The sequence below is a fragment of the Streptopelia decaocto genome (assembly GCF_964273445.1).
Source record: "Streptopelia decaocto genome assembly, chromosome: 5".
In the NCBI taxonomy this organism is placed as follows: Eukaryota; Metazoa; Chordata; class Aves; order Columbiformes; family Columbidae; genus Streptopelia; species Streptopelia decaocto.
This window is the reverse complement of record NC_138659.1, coordinates 9,895,556-9,915,858: the sequence shown is the minus strand read 5'-3', so window position 1 is coordinate 9,915,858 and position 20,303 is coordinate 9,895,556. Positions and strand designations below refer to the sequence as shown.

The following is a 20,303-nucleotide window of genomic DNA, read 5'->3' as shown; positions in this document are numbered from 1 at the left end:
AAGGGCAAAATTTAAATTTTCTTCAATTTCTTTAGCACTGCTCGTTCTGTTATCCAGAGTAACTTCTTAAAAGTACCAGGCTCCTTCTGATTTGAAAGCCTGTGTTCTCTTTTTTATTACTAACGCCACCAGCTGAAATTGACTCTCTTAGAACTGAGAGCCCACTGCTAGGTGGTTTTTGTCACCTTAAATGGTTAAATTGTGGTCATGAAGGATGAGTGCTGAAAAAAGGATCTTGTCAGACAAAACGGGCGAAATCTGAAGAACTCCTTTATGCACCAGCGAGGCTGAGAGCTGCAAAGGAACCACAGGTGACCCTAGTTCAAAAAGATTTTGAATCAAAAGACCTATCCAATGACTTGGAAGTTTCAAGAAGGTTTTATTATTTTTTTTAGGCTGCCTGCGGGGGTTCAGTAAATGTTTCTCACACTACAGCTCAATTAAGTCAAGGATATGAGTGAGAAGATGATCCAAGCAATTCACTACCCAGTGTGGCAGGGGTAACCCACAGGAGGCTGGAGAATTCAAAACCCTTCCATCAATTTTTTAAAATGTACCTTAAGATTTTACAGGGTGTTTTGAGCCTGATTTTTTAAAAATTATTTTCCTGACGTGGTTACTTTTTCACTATATTTCACAATCAATGTCATAAACCATATACGTAATTTGTAGTGCACCAAACTAAGCTAAACATGTCAACTGATAACTAAACCTATAACAAAGCAGTGTACCACGATATGATATTGCAAGGGAGTGCACTCAAAGCAAGTATAAAACAATTCCAGTCTGAAGACAACAACCGAATCTGCTCCAAAGATCTACAAAAACATAAGCGTCGCATCAAAGGATCTGTGATGACTATTAATTTTTCATCATGTTTCCATTTCAGTTGTGAATATTCAAATAGGTGGGTATTGGCAGGAGAAATGTCAGCTATTTGATGTGTAAGCCCGTTATTTCTTAAAGATGGTGGGTTTCTAGCCCTGGCGCTTGCCATAGATTGAAATGCTAAAGCGACTTTTCAGAACGCAACTTCTCATCCTTGCTGGTGCTCTCTCTGTTCTTCTGCAAAATGTTAATTCACGAGTTACCAGTTACTGGATCTTTGACAAAACAAGTAGCAGCAAGAAGAAACCCCTGTGGTTTTTATGATAATAGTAAGTAGAAGTCAAGAAAATGTTTCATGCCAAGTGGATCAGGAAAGCAGTAAGTGGAGAGGGATTTTATGGTATCACCGCAATTGTCTGGCAATATCTTATGTAATCTTCTATGTATTGTTGCTTAATATTCAGTTCCTTGCTGAAACTTTGCACCAGAACTCAAGATAGAGATATTCCACAAATCATGGACAATTTTGCAGGGTTCAAAGCGCAGACGTGAGTTTTTTGTCTTCAGAAAATGTCTTCTGTGACCTGAGAACTACCCAGGTTTGCTGCAGACCGAGCACCCTGCCGTGGCAGAGCGGGACGGAGCGTTTGGATCTGGAAACTGTGAATTAGGTGCACGTATGTGCATGAACACACATGAGAGGAAGATAAAATAAAGGGAAAAAGAATTTTGATCTTTCTTTCTTCTGAACAAAGGTTTTTCATTACAAATAATAAACACTGGGGGACTGGAGAAATCAAATTAGCATTGTGTATACATTGTGTATATATATATGCATGCTTCTCATCTCACAACAGGGTGATGAAACATCTAATTTGTCTTGTAATTAGGCCTTTTTAATGGTTAAATCCTCAACAGTGTAAACAGGAACAAATAAAGCCTTTACCTGTTTGCAGACACATGTTGCCATCGACCGTTCTGCCTCAGTTCCTCTTCCCTGGCAGCTCCATCTGCCAACAGAGGGACCTGGGACTGCTGAATATAGGGGTGTCCCAGCCCCAGCACCCCCGAGCAGCATAAAGCTCTTCAAGAAGGTTTCGTGTATCCACCAACATCCTACAAAAGTGCAAAAGAGAAGACAGAAAACTACTTGCAGGGCTTTTCTTTGTGATTTTGGTACTATAGCACTCTGTCCTTTCTGTGGCATGCAAATCACAGTAAATGGTATTTTTATCCTTTCCTGTGTTGCATGGTTGCATAAATTGCCAACAGAAACTGCCAACTTACCCCACTAATAACTATAATGCTGTTTCACTGGCATAAATGTATTTTTACATTAACACAGACCATCTACTTTTGGGACTTTTAATGACGCCAACTACATTGACATTTACAGCAATGGAAACTTCCCTGGTGTGACCTCAGATGAGGGGATTGAATTCTAAGGGGATATGTAAAAAGAAGAGGGGTATGTTAAAAGCTGACAGCTGGTTAAGAGTCTAAACAGACACAACATCTGCACCGGGAAGGTGTGGGTCTGCAGATTGGGAACTAGACATTTAAACTTGATTCAGCTTTCAAGTAACATTTTCCTGACAACAGAAAACAAATACGTCACATCTGCCACAAATGTGCTGTACGTAACAGCAGTTCCTACAGCATCGATATTATATTTACTTAGTGATTCATCCCCTTCCTCTGTATGTTTATCTAACTACCCTGACCACATCCAGTCACCGATTAGTAGCTAGAAATGGCCTTACAAAACCATGTTCAAGGGACTCTGGACAGCTGAACACAGGCTGAGGCTTTGGTGTCACCACTCATCGCCAAACGTCTGCACAGGAGAAAAAAGAAAATCAATCAGCACTTTCCTAGAATAAAATACCAGCAAGTAACATATAACGATGTGCAGCTGAATCTCCATCTCGTCTAACCAGTAAAAAGCTTTCAGATTATTTCAGAAGACTCGATTAGGCCTTTAAAATGAAGAAAGCATCAGATCTTCAGATAGCTGTTGCATATCAGAACTGTAAAACAGCTCTTCAGAAGCCGTTCAGTGATTTCAAGAAAGGGCACAGGTAAAACCAACAGGTGATTTCCCAGCTTTGCCATTTCAACCCACAAAAGTAATTTTATTTTTTGTTTTTCTTCTGGCTTGTTATCGCCACCAGTGACCTGGATTCTCAGAATCGAATTCTGTTCTCTTCAGCTTGTGTCAGTGCGATTCAGAACTCTGGTCTTGCAATGGGGCATTGTACACACATCAGATTATGCCTTAAGTAGAATATGATTCTGCTCTTTTTGTTCTGTGCTTTTTTTGCAGGAGTAAGACAAATCAGAAACTCACATTTTTCGTTAACGTAAGCAAGCGGACACGCTCCTTGTCTTATCCAAATGAGCTCTGTTTCCACAATTGTAATTATTATGTAATTATTCACCATTTTGTAAACTCTTCGTGGCAAGAAACAAATGCCAAACCCAACTGCCACGGAGCAGCCTGTCACTGTCATATCTCTCCCTCATCCCCTCTCATCTCTCCCAGGAGTTTAGTCTCCTAAAATTTTTAGAAGAGGGGCAGAGTCTGAGGCGAAAATTTGTTTTGAATCGATTGGATCTATTTTAGAATGATGTAAGCCCTGAAAAATGCTGGGGGACTGTCTGGGTCTGTTAGCACTTTTAAGGAAACAACCAAAACCTGCTTCAATTTAGACAAATTTCCAGGCCACAATCGTCAGGACACCACTAAAAGCTCTTGGGTATTAAAAAACAAAATGGAAATAAGAAACAGAAGCTACATAAGGAGGAGGGCTCTGTGGGAACCTTCCTGCCTTTGGTCTGACAATCCAAAAAGTGTGTTCTGGTTTCCCCAGCATCCGGTGCACTCCAGCAAGTTTCTAAATTAAGTTGAGTAAAAACTTCACCCAAGGCTCCAACGTTCCCTAAATGGCACAGCAGCCACATTAACATTTTTCCTAAATGCTACTCTATATATCCTAAATGCTCCGCTCAAAAGTCGCTAAAATAAGCACGTACAATAACAACTTCAAACACTTGCACAAGTCTGCGTTGATTCAAAAGTGCTATTTTTTTCCTTACCTCACTCAATTTCCCCTCAGTGTTCATTAAACAAAGGATGCTCCGTGCCACGACAAGAGAAAAGGCTGGATTTCAGCCTGTGGACTAACATAAGTCAATTAGCATCTATTGGCTCCTAATTACAGGATTTGTTATTTATACCAGGCTGCCTCCCAGTACAAAAAAAGGATGACTGATGCCTTCTCTTCGTGATAAACATTCACTCGGATACTTGTGGAGGCTGAAATGCAATGAAGAGTGTTTCTTTTTCCTTATTCTGAGCAAGCAGTGTTCAGCTTTCATGAGAACGTTTAATCCCCTCTTAAGCCAGAGTAAAAGCAGCCTGTACTACTTGCAGCATGTTCTGATTGTGAGCACAGATTCTATCTACCAGAAAACCTGTAAAATAATACAAGCCAATACACTAACTGCCAAAGGTATTTAAAAAAACTTCTGCAAATTAAGATCACATAAAATGAAACTGCTATGCAACACTAGCAGTTTAGAGATAATGTCTCTTACGAAAGTCTAACACTTCGTTATGGAAAATTAAATAAGAAGCGTGAAAAGTATAATTGAACAGTAATCCCTCTGATACATTCACAGAGCAGAGTACTAAAAAAAAAAACTTATGACTCCAGGGAAATGATATTCGGGTCCACTTAAAAGATGAACAAAGAAACGGGAAGCCCAAATCTCACTTTAAATACATATTAAAGCATTTGCACCAGCAATTGCTCCTTTGGCAAGCCGAGCACCAGCCTGTTCACTGTCATCACCAACTGTCGGAAGTTCAGACCTCCTCAAATTTATCCTCCTGCTTTACATGACTTTCTGTCACCATTCTTTCCTTCCCCGTTATCACCTGTACCACAGACAGCATAAAAATTCACACAAAATCCCACAGGAAATGCAAAAGATCCATGTAAAGCTGCAAAGTGTCTTTCGTCTCTCATCTTCAGCTCTTTACAAGTCTCTCAGACCGTCGGGAGAAGACAGTCCTGGTCACACCACGGAAGGAGAGAAGATATGAGCTGAAATCAGCAGCGACCACCACCACGAATGCCCCAAACAGGCTGCAAACTTCATAAGGGATCGAACTGGGGGTTTTCTTCAATAGTTTGTTACCAGCAACACATTCCCATCCCTTGCACCCACAGCTCCACCTGCACTGAGGTTCTTGGTACAAAGCAGCAGAGAATCAAAGACAGTTCTATCTGCTTTAAGTCTAAAAGGGAAAAAAGATATTATTTTAAATTAGTATAGCTCAGCAAATCTTAATTATCATTGTCAAGACTTTTAAATAACATACACACATACCTACAAATTCTTTCTCCTGCCTATGCTGGATACTTACATTCATCAACATATTAGTCATTGCTTAATTATCGCTACGAAGCCTTATTAATATGTATGGTAAAGAGCTTTCTGGCAGGAATGCATTTTAATGAAGTCGCTGAAAGGCAACAAGCAGTAATTTCTAGAAGGTTATGGCATGACTAACAATAGTGAACTGAGTAAAGCAGCCCAGGGACAGGATGAGGTATGGAAGAGGGGGAAAATCAAATCAGTTTTAATATTCTAAAGATAAACTTCATTAGAAAGCATTTAGGCACTTCAACTGAGCAGTTAGTGCTTCAAATGGCTTATGATTATTATTGAAAGGAATGGCATGACCTTATAAATCATGTGTTTAAAAGAAAATACAAGTTTTGTGTGGTGGTAAAACCGTCAGCACCCGAACTGCAGAATCGGGCCGGAAAGGACATGGTTGGAATAGATGAACTTTGAAGGTCTTTTCCAATGCAAACTATCCTATGATTCTATGACATTTAGTAAGTAATAAAATACAGAGAGTCTGCAAAAACTTCAGCTGTTTTAGATGGACATATCCTGTCTGTGTATCGACATGTGTTTGAAGAAAATGTAAGAACGGCGAGGCTGTTATTAAAAGGCAATAAACTGGTTTTGTGGTGTTTTCAAAGTGTTGCTGCTTGTGAGATGATGTGAGAGTTACAGGCGCTTTTAGGAACCTTTTAACATAGGAACAGTGCTAATTAAAAAGTCCACAGGAAAAAAAAAAGGAGGGGGGATAAAAATTCCAGAGAGTAAAAAACCAAACCAAAGCAAACCAATAAACAATCCCCCCCAAACCCAAACAAAACAAAACCCCCAACAAAAACAAACAAACAAAACCATTTTGGAGCTTAAACTAGTTTCCTTGCTGCTATTTTCTCGAGTAGCTTCTCCGCAGAGTGAATTTTGCAAGGATCAGCACTTAAATATTTCAGCCCCCACAGAAAATGTGCCTCGATGTTGACTGAAATGCCTAAACCTGTATTTAAAATAGTGCCATGTGACATTGTTTTGCATATATTGCCAAGAAGCTTCTTGTCTAGGCCTTCATCAAATTTGTTTCGTGTATGATTCTGAATGCAGAGACATAAGTGGTGGCTCACACATTTACAGATACCCCTGAAAGAGCAGGTGACAGTTGTTGCAATTAATCGTGATTCACCGATAAAAGCAGAAAAACGTATTTTATATGCTGGTCCTTAAACATCAGATGGCAAAACCGCAAAGGCCTTTGTTCAGAGGAATGAGACATGAGCAGGGAGCAAAGCTCTGCAAAACACACTGTGCCCTCCTGTGGTGGCATTTACTACATTATTAAAAATCCTCAGCTTTTTTCTCCTGAGTTTTTTCAATCCCCTCAGTCTGCAGGAAGCCGCAGTAAGATAATGGAGTCACGTACAGAGTGGTGCATAAACAGTCGTGTCAACGGTATTTTTAGTTAAAGATGATTCATCTCAGTGAAAAATATTTTGCTTTAAATAAATGAAGAACTTGGTTCATTTAAGACCAACATTTTTTGAAGTAGAGCATGGGTTTACAGTTTATTTGATTCTTGATCTGTACTTGATGCTGCCCCAACAATATTTATTTAATGGCTTTCAGCTTGTTATTCTAGAGAAGAGCTATAGATTTCCTCCCTGTGCGGTATTTGTGACTTAATTTGCAGCTTTTTGATATAATATTTCTGAAAGAACATCCTAGCTGTAATCTGCCCCCCTTGTTTTGTCTGGGGTATTTTAGAGAGTCCTGATAAGTGTCTGTGGTACCGCTTACAGGAATTGGCAAAATCTGCGGGGTCTGATGTGTCTTCATGGCAAATGGTGCAAACATAAAAGGCAGAACTATTCATCCAGTTGGGGTGAAGAAACAACTAAAAGCTCAAGAAACCGCTGTGCAGAACAGACTGTTACCTGTGTATTGATAGCAAGGGAGCGCTTCTGCCACTACAGGTAATATTGGAACCTTAGTCACATTAATTTTTAGCAATAAACCTCAGATTTATGTTTTGTTTTGTTTTCTTGACTGGCTGACTTTCATTGTCTGTTAAACTGAGTCAGATTATTTGACATTTGTAACCGTGGTGACCGCTTTGGCTGATCTCACATCTCATCCAAGTTCAGAAACGGGAATATCAGTGAGGGGACAAAGTGCTGACCAAGCGTGGGGATCCCTCAGAGTGCTGAAAGGCTTCTGTGCCTTTACTACATTAATACGTTGTTTGAGGTTTCTGTTTTCATCTTAAGAACCTATAAAATTACTCTGTATTTTATGGTAATGTTTGTGATGATAACGCAAGAACCTCCCTGGCCTTTACAAATGTAGTTTTTAAAAATTCTTACTGTAAAAGGAGAATTTGCACAGGTTGCGTACCAGTGTTCAGAGGTCATATCACAGAGTCTACAGTTCTCCCTCCAGACCAAAAGCAAACACGTGGTAAAAGTTCTTACCTGACTTAAGGAATGGCATCAAAAACTAAGTCAGAAGGGAAACCGTGCTGAAGTCCTTTCACAGATGAAGTATGAACATGAGCTTCCCCTTCTCCATGTTTACAGTCTCAATTTGCATAGAATCAATTGGTTTCACAAAAAATTACCAAACTTACCTCTGCTTTCGAAACACATGGGTATTTCTGTGGAATTGCACGGTGCATAAAGGGAATAAACACCCCAGCGAATGCCGCATGTGAGAGTGTCAGGTGTGATTGTCGGCGGTGACCTCCCCAGAGCTGGTGACAGCACTTTTGTGAGAGAAGCAGCAGCGCTGGCTTTTGTAGTTAAGATTAAAACTCGCTTGGTCTTTTCTCTGTAATTTCAGAGCTGTCCCCTGACAAGTCACACGGTGGCAGAGTTTTCTACAATGAAGCGGTAATTTCTGCCATGAGAATCCCCCTGGTCATTTGAGGTGCAAGTGTTATCTGTGATCAGCAGGGATCTGAAGCAAGTTTTGTTCTAATACAGATTCTGGGAACAACTCCCAAACATGCAAAAAAAATCCCTAAAGCTCAGCTTTTCTTTTTGGGAGAGATTGAAATCCTGTCTCACATAACGGAATATTTGAGCTGTAAGGATCGGTGTTTAGTGACTATGATGGAAAAGCACCAAATCACTAGGTTATGGGAGAGTAAACAACGAATCCTCTCAAAATCAGCATCGTTGCTCATGCTGGTGTCTATATCTCTGGTTCATTGTTTCCCAAGCTGAGATTTAGTCTCTTGCACGTTTCTGAAACAAAGGTGATGGTTTAGCCTTTCCATGTTCCCCTCTGCAGCAGCCGTTTGTGCCTTGGTGTGTGGCTCCTGTGCAGCTGGAGGTGCCCACGTTCCAACCACGGCACGGGAAGCTGCAATAACAGATCAAATTGGTACAATGCTCCTTGCTGACCCACCTCTGGTAAAAACTGCTGCAGGAGAATGTGTCCTCCTAGGAGGAGCCAAATTTCACTCTAACTTTGTGAAATAATTCTCAAATATAGCAGAGAATTCAGCATATTTCGTTTTGAAGAAACTTGCTTTATCTTAAATTTATGTGGCTGAAGTCCTTAAGGACTGAAAAACATGTAGTGAAAAAAAAACAGTAGAAACAATACGTGAGTTATTATAAAGGTTGGTGGTATTCAGTTATATATGTGGGAGTATCATGCAGCTAGATATAACTGTTTGAAATGGAAAAAGTAACATGGCATTGTAATTCCAGCACTGCTGCTGGGGGAACTTTTTTTCCTTTAAACAGGCTTTTAAAAGACAGCGTGTGCGCCAGTAGCAGTGAAATAAGGAAAAATATCTTGTTTTTAAAGACCAAAACCAGGTCTGTATTTTCAGTGCCTCTTGTCACAGCACACCAAGAATGATGACTCCTGAGAAAAAGGTGGATGGGAAAGAGCTGGATGTTCTGCTGATTTTTGATTTGCAATTGGGAGTCCTGGGTGCATAGCTGTGTGGTAACAGAAATGGATTGTCACATCATGTATTTTCACCGGAGCTTTACAGCAAAATAACTTCCCGGTGTTCCAAAAGTAATTCTCTTGTCACCGTAGTGACTTTGAAGTGATGTAGCGGTCTCTGTGTGACTTTGGGACCCTGTGGACATTTCTTCCTTTCCATTTCCCTTTCCTCAGCAGTACCTGACACCGACACGTTTTCCCTGATGCTCCAGCTGACAGCGCTTCATTATAAACGTTCATTGTTTTGCAAAAAGTAAGAACAAGTACATTATGAAACGAGTGTATCACTAGTAGGATTTACTAATTTATTCTTTCGGAGGCCTGTTGCTTATATTGTATTTTGGTTTTAATTAGGTAATTGCGCAGTTCTTAGAGATGATAGAACAGCAGAAGTACCAGGTCGTGTCCCTGCCATCGGAGTGACTGCAGCCATTTTCAAATAATTGACCTTTTAAAGTCTGCACCATGTGCTAGAAATCTTTAATGTCAATGATTTTCTCATTCTTCGATACCATTAATAAAAATGTTAAACCATTGCAGACAAACAAGAATCCTGGATTTTAGGTCTGTTAGCAGTAAGTTTGTATATTGAACCATAGCCTCCGATTACATTAGTTGAGAATTTATTTGGTGAAAAGGAAGAAGCTGAGAGTCTATAGCACAGTAAGGAAGAAAATTCATCCCAAGCCGTAAAAATTGCTTAATTTTTTTCATATTCATGTTTAAGTATGAAACCCGGAACTCAAGAAACTGCACTTGAAGCAACGAAATGGGAAAGAGAAAACACGTGAGCTGGTGGGCGCAGTTGGTGAAGGACAAACTGCCGCCTGCCAGGTCAGATTTCCACAGCAGCTGTGCAAAGTCTGCACCCGGATTGCTCTGAGGGCACTAAAGGAGTGACAGGAGGTGATTTAAATCTGTAATACTAGACTAAAATATACCTCTTCAAGGCATATAACTGAGCACAGAGACTGTTGTACATAACATTAGGATGTGCGCAGGTATTGAGTTTGCGTTTTCCCGCATCTTTAACTTTGCCACAGCTGCAAACTTTAATTTTGTAAAAACAAAAAACTCCTTTCCACCACCCCAAACTTCCGTCGATTTAACCGTACGAGTGTTCTTAGCACCGTACATCTGGATATTATGCCAAAGAATGCATTTGAAAAACACCTGAACTGAAATGCTCAATCCTAATTAATTCGCCACACAAATAAAAGGTGCCGTGGAAGGAATTCAGGTCACGCGAGCGATTGTAAACGGAGCCTGCGCCGGAGGAACCGCGACGTGTTGTGGGCAGCAGTCAGGTCAGGCTCTTTTGAACATTCCATGGAAAGTCACGGGGATGTTCATCTCCACCTCGGCCCTGGCGACCTCGCTCATGTCCTTGGCGTTGAGGACCAGCAGGTAGGCGGGTTTGGGCCCCACGCCCGGGCTGATGACGATGCTCAGCACAACCCCTGGCAGGGAGAAAACAAAACCACCCGCACATGGGACGCCAGTAAATCCCATTATTATTGCATAATCACCGGCTCTGAAGTAGACCGAGATGATTTATTTCTTTCTCATGCTATTTTGGCTTCTCGCCATCCCCAGCCTGCCCGCCCGGGGTGCCGTGGCACCGTAGCTCCCTCAGAGTTTCTTTCCAAAACGGAATAATGTTTTAATTCTGAAAAAGCAACTGCGAAAAGCTATTGCAGGGGCTGATGACAAACATCACATACAGAAATATATATCTCAAATTTGTCCACTCATTTTTTCAATATTATGAATTACTTTATAAATTACTTTAGAATTCTGCTCCTCGGGTTTAATGCTACAAGATCTCAATTTCTGGATCGTGGCATCCCTGTGTGGAAGGGATGGGACATCATAGCTCTTAGGTTTGTGTGCTCTGTGGATCAGTCATGGCAGGTGACATAGGAACATCCTCACAGTCTGTGATGGCATCAGACACAGCCTTGGGAAGGTGACAGAGCCCAGTTTAACTCAGCTTTTTGCAGAGGCTTAAGTCTCAGGAAGTGAGAGAGACTTAAACATATTCCTCAAACGTGCATTGTCTACTTCAGTTAAAGACAGCTTTTAAAAACAAGCTTAAAACCTTTTCATTTCAGCAGGACTCAAGCTCCTGCATCGTCACTTTCCTGAACTGGGAACACATAATATGAAATTTCACTCTGAAATGTGACACATTTTGGCTATGAAGTATGAAACTGCCACTATAAACCAGTGAGAGCTGGCTCTTGAATTCAGCAGAGCCACGGTGTCCTTGACTAAAATAAAAGAGGTATTTACCGTCATCTTCCTCCAGGGCATCCGGGTGGGAGACGAAGATCGGCTCTGAGGGGTACGAATCCGGCTCCTGCCATACCCACGTCTCCTTGGTTTTAACATTCAGCTTGCAAAGCTAAAGGTGGAAAAAACAAAACAAAACACATCTCAGAAATACTCTTTCTTGTCCTTAAACTGGAAGATCATGGAAAAGACCCATTCGGTGATAGTTACCCTGTCTGGGACAAAGTGATTCAGCCCCAGCCCGTACGTATACGTGTAAGGTTTCCCACAGTATTTCTTGTAATTGATCTGTGGAAATTCAAAGGCTACAATAAAAAAACAACACACATATGCATGAGGATTGGTGGGTGCAGGGGGTGCTGGCGTTGCTGTGAGCTGTGTTTGGGCATCGTCATCTCACCGTGGCGCGGCCCTGAGAAAATCACTTCTGGCTCCAGCCAGACGGTCTCGTCGCTGCGCAGCGTGGCCGTCGCCGTCGTATAGGGCAGCGTGACCAAGTTCTTGCCCGTGTCAGCCTGGGACCGAGAAAAATACCCAAGAGAAACAGAGAAACAAATTTCTTAGTCTGTTTGAAGCTGGAGCTGGTGGTTTGGCTGGCACCCCAGAATTTTATTTTATCACCCCCTAAGTGTTGGGCAAAATGATGAGGTGGGTGAAGAGTTCTGGTTTTCTGCAAATCGGAGAAAAGTTTTCATTATGCCAAACCATCTAAGCAAGCTTTGGCCCTTCCTTTTGTGCTGCTGCAGCTTCTCACCACCCTCCACTGACATGAAACCTGTATTTTACTGATCTTTTAGCTTAGATTTGAATGTATTTTATTTGTTTTCATTTAGAATCCATGCAAAGGATCTGAGTTGTCTCCACCCAGGAATACCCCAAGTGCAGGAAATCCCACAGATAAATTAACCCCATTTGCAGAGATGTGTTGTGAGCTACATTGAAAGGCAAAGGCAGTGATGTGCAGCAGAGCCTTGCCAAGCACAGAACATCGATGCGCTTGGCAACGGCTGCTGCTTCCATTTTCTGAGTGTAATTTTAATTAAGTGGGGTCAGGCAGAGCACTAGCGATGCTCGGACATAAGCCCTGCAGAGGAGGGCACCCGGTACCCCTGGTACCTTGTCGAAGTTCAGGGGCAAGACGTATCTGCGGGCTTCGGGCTGTGGCGCCTTCTCTGCGTGTCGCTTCACCTCATCCCAGTTTGATCGTAAGTTGGCTAAGTAGAGGTAATTGTAAATAAACTCGAACCTGCATGGAACCAGGGTCACAGACAGAAACAAAGATGTCACTTGCAAGCGAGGGCATTCAAATGCGCCTTTTTTTTCCCCTAAAATTCAATGGATTAAGAGGAGTCCTTGGCAGAAGCGAGCTGTGTGTGTGCACTGCTTCCCCCGCCAGGAACACCCAGCAAGTGCTGGTTTCCATCCCGAGCACCCACGGCAGCGGCCAGGACCACCCCAGCTCAAGCATCCCGGCTGTGCAGCCAACGCGGGGCTGGCATCACCGTTTTGGTGCCACATTTCTCTGTGTTAACACAAATGCAGCTTTTAAACCTCACCCAGAGCCTGCCAATTGCAGCCCCAGGAGCTGAAACAGCATCAGCCCTTCAGTGGTCACATTTATTAAAGATAAAAATAACTTTTTTCATGGACAATGAGCTTCAAACATCCTCTGCACTTCTGGGTAACTTCCACGCTGTATAGTCTGTGGGTCACCATGTGCGAATATTTCAATGCAGGGACTGGCGTGCTCGGGACCCTTGGCCAGCTCCATTCTTGGCACCGCCAACACTCACCCTTTCCAGGTGCAGAGGTCGACGATCAGAAACCCATTATCTTCGTAGGTGTTAATGTGATGGAAGAGGTTGAAGGCCGAGGTGCGGTATTTGATGTTGAGGAGCCTGCCTTTCTTTTTCTCTGCCACGTGAAGCCAGACCTGAAAAGCCAGCAGCAGCTCGGTTTGCGCTCAGAGAAATGAAGGTTAAACCAAGATGATGGACCTCCCAGTACAGCCCAGTTCGGTATGGCTGGCCACTTACCCCCATGGTTTCGTTGGACTCAAAGCAGTCCATGTAGTTGGCTCCCCAAAGGCTCCAGGAGGAGAGGAACTTGAGGAGGTTGATCTTCACCGGCGTTTCAACAAACACGATGTAATCCGAGGTCAGCCCAAAGCTGTTTTGAAACATGGCCAGCACGTCAAGCTCAACGGGAGTTAGTTTGGACAATACCCATATAGCAGTTCATCTTAAGCACTGAACAGATCATGCAGATCACCACTTAAAGTGACAGGAATATAAACATGCTGATTTTGGTGTGTCACTGATTACACGCGAGAACAAGCCCCGTGTGCCACTTTTCCAGAGCACAGAGCAGCAGTGACTCTGTGCATGGCCACCCCGCCGTGGTGTGCTCGCAGGAATACATGGGGACAATGCAGCCGCATTGTGAGAGACACACTTTGGGGGACACACGAGGAGCATCCCGAGCTGCGACCTTGGTCCCAACCCCACCAAACCTCACCTGTGAACGTAAGATGGCTTAAACCTGTCGCTGCAAGGGAACTGCACCACCACCTCCGCCTTGTCCAGCGGGTCCTCCTTGTCTGGAACGGGACAGGCGAGGGGTTAAGGAGGGTTTCACCTCCACTTACTTAGTCTCTATTTGTAGTGTTTACTCAGCAAGTTTCTGCTTCTAATGCAAAGGTGGTTCATGATTTAGAAACCACATAAATAAATTGTTTTTAAGGTAACATTTCTCCTACCTAAAAAAATGAATAAAATCTAAAGAAGATTAATAAAATGTAACTTGATGACAAAACTCATTTGAAGGATAAAAAAATGATTTATGGGAGATGATGTTCTCAGTTGGCTCAGGGTTGGGATTAACTGACCTGCCTGAAGCGGAGGAACCCGTATGATGTTATAGGCGAGCGCAAAGTTTTTGCCGAAGCAGTTGCCAATGTTGTAAACTGTCCCGTCGTTTTCAATATGGGGATGAGCCGTTGCCCCGTTGACGGACACGTATTTACAGAGATCCACCTGGAGAAGAAGATGCAGCAAGTCAGGAGCTTTCTCTGCAGGAGATGGGAGGTCGCCAGCTCTGCAAAGTGTCTCAGGTCCGTACAATCTCGCTTCAGCCATGGAAAGCTCTTCTCTAAGCCCAAATCACCGTCCACTTTGCAATCCAGCTCCAGTTTGCAAATGCCAACCCACGCATGAGGACGCAGACCCCATCACCTCCTATTTAAATATCACTCAGAGCAGCAGTGCTGGGTTGGTTTACAAGCTCATTCCGACTCTGCTCTCATTAACCCTCCCGGCTGGTTTGATTTCTGCGTCACCTCCCTGGAAAACCTCATCTCTCACCTTGCTGTAAGAGGCTTTTATTAAACATTTTCATTTTAGTTTTATTCTTCCACCTGTTTAGAAGCGCAGTACAAAGACACACCTGCTTAATGGTCTCTAGCGTATCTGGGTTAATTCTGGTTATAAAGTTGGTCTCAGTACAGGCATAATAATCTTCGCCGATGGGGTAAATGTTAACGAGGGCATTATCAGTGACCTCCACACCTTTGAAGTATGAAAAGAACCTGAATAGAGAAAACGGGCAGGTAGTCAGGGGAAGTGGAAGCACCGCAGGACATCGCTGCAACGTCCACAGCCCCAAGGTACCTGGAAAAGATGTTCTTGCACGGGTCTGGGTAGGCATAGGTACCAAATTCTGTGATCACGATCCTTTTCTCGGTCATCGCTCTCACATAAGCGTCACTCCTGACAAACCTGGGCAGGGCGAGAAGGCGAGTCACGGGTATAGCTGTAAACCCACAATGGGCTGTGCAATTAAAATGTAAATATTCTTGCGATGAGCCTCATGAGAGCTGTAGGTCCCCGCAGCTTCACGCTGCATCTGGAGCACATAGGGTCCAGCAGCTGCTCCCCAACTGCATCCCCAGGAGGAGATATCGAGGGGGAGCTGGACCGGCTGGAAACACGGTGATTTGGCCGAACACCTGAGAGCTGACAGCTTCTGACTGAAACACTTCTCATTTTTCAGAGAGGTTGTAATTCTGTCACTGGCTGCAACTGCATCCAGCCCTCCCTGCCCTCCCCTATGTTTTGTAATCTGTGCAAAAAGTTGCATTTCTGCTAACTATGAGTAAGTTTCAGTTATTTTCAGCCTGTCTCAGTGATTTCACCATCAGAGCTCTTCCAATAACCACACTGACTTGAAATAACCAGCATCTCCCACGTGCTGGGCAGCAGAGCAGAGTTGAGCAAATGCCTTGCTATTTTTCTTGGAAAATTGGCACATACCTTCGGTGATAGGTAACATGCCCCTCCTTGAAGTCAAACTTGTGGAGCAGCGCTTGGCCATCAAAGAGGTGGTAGAAGGGCTCTGCGCCCACCTCGAACAAGCCGGGGCCGCATCTCAGGAGGCTCCCGCGCAGCCAGCTGGGAATCCTGCCTGCGGAACACGCGGCGTTGGTGCGTGCAAATCAGAGCAAGTCATTCTTATTGTGTCAACAGAAAGAACAAAACGTCACACCATTTTTTTTGCATGTTTATTAAACTTGGTTTCTAAACATGCGTGAACTCTTTATAGTATCCTTCACCTACACACCTCCTGTAGACCAAGACATTCAATATTGAAATGTCTGAAGATGACCCAACCGATCTGTCCTTCCTCTACCCCAAAACACACCAGCCTTGTTACAACCTCCACTTCTGGCCCTTATAAAACCTCTGAGCTCTGGTTGCCCACGAGCTCCTGAGAACAAACTCTGGGCAGGAGGAGCTCAGACCCACCTGTGACATGTGCGGTCACCGGCGAGGACAGTTCTTCCGCCGTCTCAAAGAGCTTCTTGTAGCCTCCAGCGGGATGCTCCACTCTGGAAGGGGCAGCAGACCTGGCATTAGCCTTCTGTGATTTTGGGGTGGCTTTGGAACCCACCCCCCAAGGGAGGGGGCTTTGCTTCTGGATGGACTGATCTGCTGCCTGCAAATAACTTGAGAGGTCAGGAGGGAGAAGCACCAGCCATGATGGGGCTGCCTAGAACAAAATAAACCCCAAGCACATGATGGAGGAACAGGGAATACAGACAGGACACCTGCACCCCACAGACAAATTCAGGACATCCAATCAGGAAGCAAAATCCAAGGTGTATTTCCCAGGTCTTGGATAAGCAGTTTTTTTTATTTTGAGCAAAGAAGAATTATTTTTCAGGTTCCATTTTTGATCTACTGCAAAGTCCGCAAAGACACACCAGACACAGGCACCATCCGTCTCCGAAGCACAGAGCATCCCCTGGTACCCAGTGGTGATCCTGTCCCCCGGCAACCAAATCAGGGGGCACACCCGCACAGACACCCCCAAACAGAGCCCCCCTCCAGCCTGCACAGACCCCCAACCCCACAGCAGCCAGCACTGCACTGCGATGGCCATCGCTGACCTGCTCCTGCACAGGAACGCCCGCAGAGATACTCACTGGTTGTACATTTTCTCCTCTCTGGCAGCCGAGCGCACAGCGAGAGTTGTGTGAGGGGTATTTATGGGGCACTGCTGGGGGGAGCTCTGTGCCCAAAGCCGCCCCCACCAGCACACACCCCCTGGGAACAGAGTGGGCTTTCAGCACCAAAATCCTCCCGGGGCTTTGAGAGGTTTTGTCTCGCTGTTCACACAAAAAAGGGCTTTGAATGTTTTTCTGAGACCTAAATTCTTCCCAAGCAGAAGTAATTACAAAGGAAAAAAAAAAAAAAAAAAGAAAAAAAGCGAAAAAAAAAAAGAGAAAAAACAGAAAGGAGTGAAATGGAGCGTGTTGGAGTCGTGCTGGGTGACATGCCGGGCACTTGGCACAGCTGCTGACTCTTCACCAGTGCCCTGCGCCATAGGAAACCTTCCCTGCTCCAACACCAACCGAGAGATAAGATGACGGTGTCACTTATTATCATTCCTGCCTCCTGTACACATCAGTCATCCACTTTTTCCTCTGTCCTGGGCTTCTGTGGAATTCTGTCTTTGCGAGCTCTAATGTGTTGGTCCAAGGAGAGCAAGACTAAAGCTTTACCTTTCCCACCGGCTGGGAGGGCACCAGGGATGCTCCAGCTGCTGCACAAGGCAGATTCCTGAAATCTAATGCACGTAATGGAATATTTTTACACAGGGTGTTAACAGCCCTACACACTCAAACACATCAGACTTGATCATTTGTTTTACATGCAGACAACCAAAGATCACTTTAAGAAACGACCTCTAGTAAGAGCAGACATCTATGAAAACAATGGGGCTGTAAGGAGTAATTTCAAAGATTAACGAGGTTTTAAAGATCACCGCTGTGTACTCATGGGTAGCCCATGGTACAGCATGGAAACATTTCAGAATTCCATTTACCTTCAGGTCCTCCTCCCACACAAGCAGAAGGGGGGCTCCAGTGCTCAAAACTGTGGTGAAAGGAGAAAATGAAGCATTAAATAGTCTCCATGTTTGATCTGCTACTACAACCATTCAGTGAAAGGTTGGCTTCCTTTTTTTATGTCTTCTTTTCTTTTTCCTCTTTACTAGACAGAGTGTCTCCTTTAGGACTGAGGGTTCATTCAAGGCTTCTAACTCAAAACCAAGATCACAAGTTGAGCGTTCTTGAGCTCCTTGGCTGAAGCCTCCCATTAACTCTCCATATTAAGCAACCTTAATTATATGGTAATTTGTCCGCAGAAGCAGCCCAGCGAGAAATATATACAATATCAACTTGAGTGCAAACCCAAGGCCTCTTAGTGCAAATAACATGGAGATTTTTAATTATCTGTAGGATAAGGACCCAAAGCAGTGTCCTAATCTTTGATGTCATGAAAATTCAGTGTTTCCATGGTGACACATCTTCCCAGGCCGCATCCTCCTCCAGGGGCTCAGGAGGCAGAGAGCCAATTCTTTAATTCTTCTATCATTCTTTCTCTTGCTCCCCTCTAAGTTTTAATTTTGCCTCTTCTGTCTGCTGCCCACACGCAGTTAAATTTGGAGCACATGGTTGCACCACGATTTGATGCTGAGCTCAGTTGTTAATATTTTATCCACATACTCAGTTGCTTTCTTGGAATCACCAGGTGCCAAAACACACCAGTCAGTGCTAGACCAGGGACTTCTGGTGTGACACCAACACCAAGGACACCGTGAGATGGCATATGCCTGCCAATGTGTCATAAAACCATTCTTCCTTACAACTAATATGACTGGAAAAGGAATTATTGATGCTAATTAGCACAAAAGGTGCTGCTAAGAAAAAATAGCAGCATCTCATCCCACTTCTTTTGTGCAGGAAAGAGAGGCAACTAATTTATTTACCTTTGATTTCCAGCAGACCAGGTGGTATTGCAGATGGCAACCACAAATAACAGCTAAAAACACTTCAGCAAAAGAGAGTTTTGGGTCGGTGTCTGCAAAACAGTGAGTACATATTCCAAACCCAAATAGCCCATCGTGGTCACACCTGCATTGGCCACCGCTGAGCAAACAGATCAAACTACACTGAGAGCGGAGGGAATTCTGCTACCCCGTGTTGGACACAACCAAGACGTTACAAGACACCGAAAATTCACCTCGGATTAACTGGTCGCCTACAGAACTGTAGGTTTTGCAGTACAAAAAAAAAAAAAAAAAAATATATATATATATATTTAAAAAGCTTCCACTAAAAAATTTCACCCAAGAGAAAATGATAGCTCAAAGAAAGGTTCAGATTAAAAGTAAATTTGTATGTCATTCCAGTTGGAATGTTTCAATTGTCCCACAGCTAGTCAATCTGTTTATTTATTCACATTTTTGCTAAGTTCTGTCAAAACATTAAATAACATGGATCAAGAACTCTGAATAATGAGGGCAGTCCTTTGAAAGCTAAATCCTTAGAAATGTGAGCTTCTCGACAAATAGGTTACTTAACTGGACCGCATACATAAATAAAGCATTTATGCAACAGTTTAACATGTTGAGAAAAATGAGAAGCAAGTTCAGGCAGGTACTGGATTTTTCAAAGTAGTTTTACTACCAGGCCTCACAGAGATGAACATTGTCACCTCTCACACAAGTGTTATCTACAGGACATTAAAGCATCACTAATACTGGCTAGAACTAGGCTAATCTTGGTTTCTCATTTACCAAGCCTTCCGCCTCCTAAGGAAGAGAGCAAAATGATATATTGCAAAATAGGTTTTGTGCCAGACATACCCCAGTTATCAGAAAGCTATCAGCCATAAAGCTGATTATAAGACTGATTTCATATATATATAATTGTGTATCTTTATGTATAATTATCTGTCAGATGCAGAATGGAAAGGTGGTTTTGCCTCATTTTTCCAGGGAGAACAGCCTGAGGGAACTGAAGTGCAGTCTCATGGTTGCAGTTATGTGCTAAAATGTCAAATATCAGTGTGACAATCCTCCAATAAGACATTCATTCATAAGACCAATGGATGTGACATGGTACATGAACTTGTACAAGACCCATGAGATGCCAGAAAGATTCCCAAACCAGGTAAAGAATTGAGTAGTTGAGATTTGTTTTAATTTTGACAATGGTTTTATAAAAACTACTATAAGCGTCCGGATGTGCAGGTGCAATGATGATTCAGTTTATTGTCCGAGTGGCTCAGCTCAGAACTCAGACCACCAAACAAGGTAACAGCCATTGGAACTGCTCACATGAGGGAAAAACAGCTCTCCAAAATATCTGATTCCATAAGCACAAAACTGCTTAATAAATAAAACTTTCAAGTGAAAACAAAGTTGGACTCCAAACGTACCTTCTTCCAGTACAGCCCTTCCAT

At 43.3% G+C, this 20,303-nt stretch overlaps 1 protein-coding gene across 1 annotated transcript; it reads right to left on the bottom strand.

Annotated features, from left to right (window-relative positions):
• Positions 1 to 10,509: 10,509 nt before the first annotated feature.
• On the bottom strand, positions 10,510 to 16,374 carry RPE65 (retinoid isomerohydrolase RPE65; the record flags this gene model as incomplete). The annotated part of the gene is made up of 13 exons (XM_082053817.1): positions 16,299 to 16,374; positions 15,807 to 15,957; positions 15,165 to 15,272; positions 14,941 to 15,082; positions 14,384 to 14,531; positions 14,014 to 14,095; positions 13,533 to 13,665; positions 13,290 to 13,429; positions 12,613 to 12,742; positions 11,897 to 12,011; positions 11,707 to 11,801; positions 11,497 to 11,608; positions 10,510 to 10,661 (listed from the first exon to the last, which is right to left on the bottom strand). Exons 3-13 carry the CDS (start codon positions 15,239 to 15,241, stop codon positions 10,510 to 10,512), a joined length of 1,326 nt encoding a protein of 441 aa, XP_081909943.1. The 5' UTR covers positions 15,242 to 15,272; positions 15,807 to 15,957; positions 16,299 to 16,374.
• Positions 16,375 to 20,303: the final 3,929 nt, after the last annotated feature.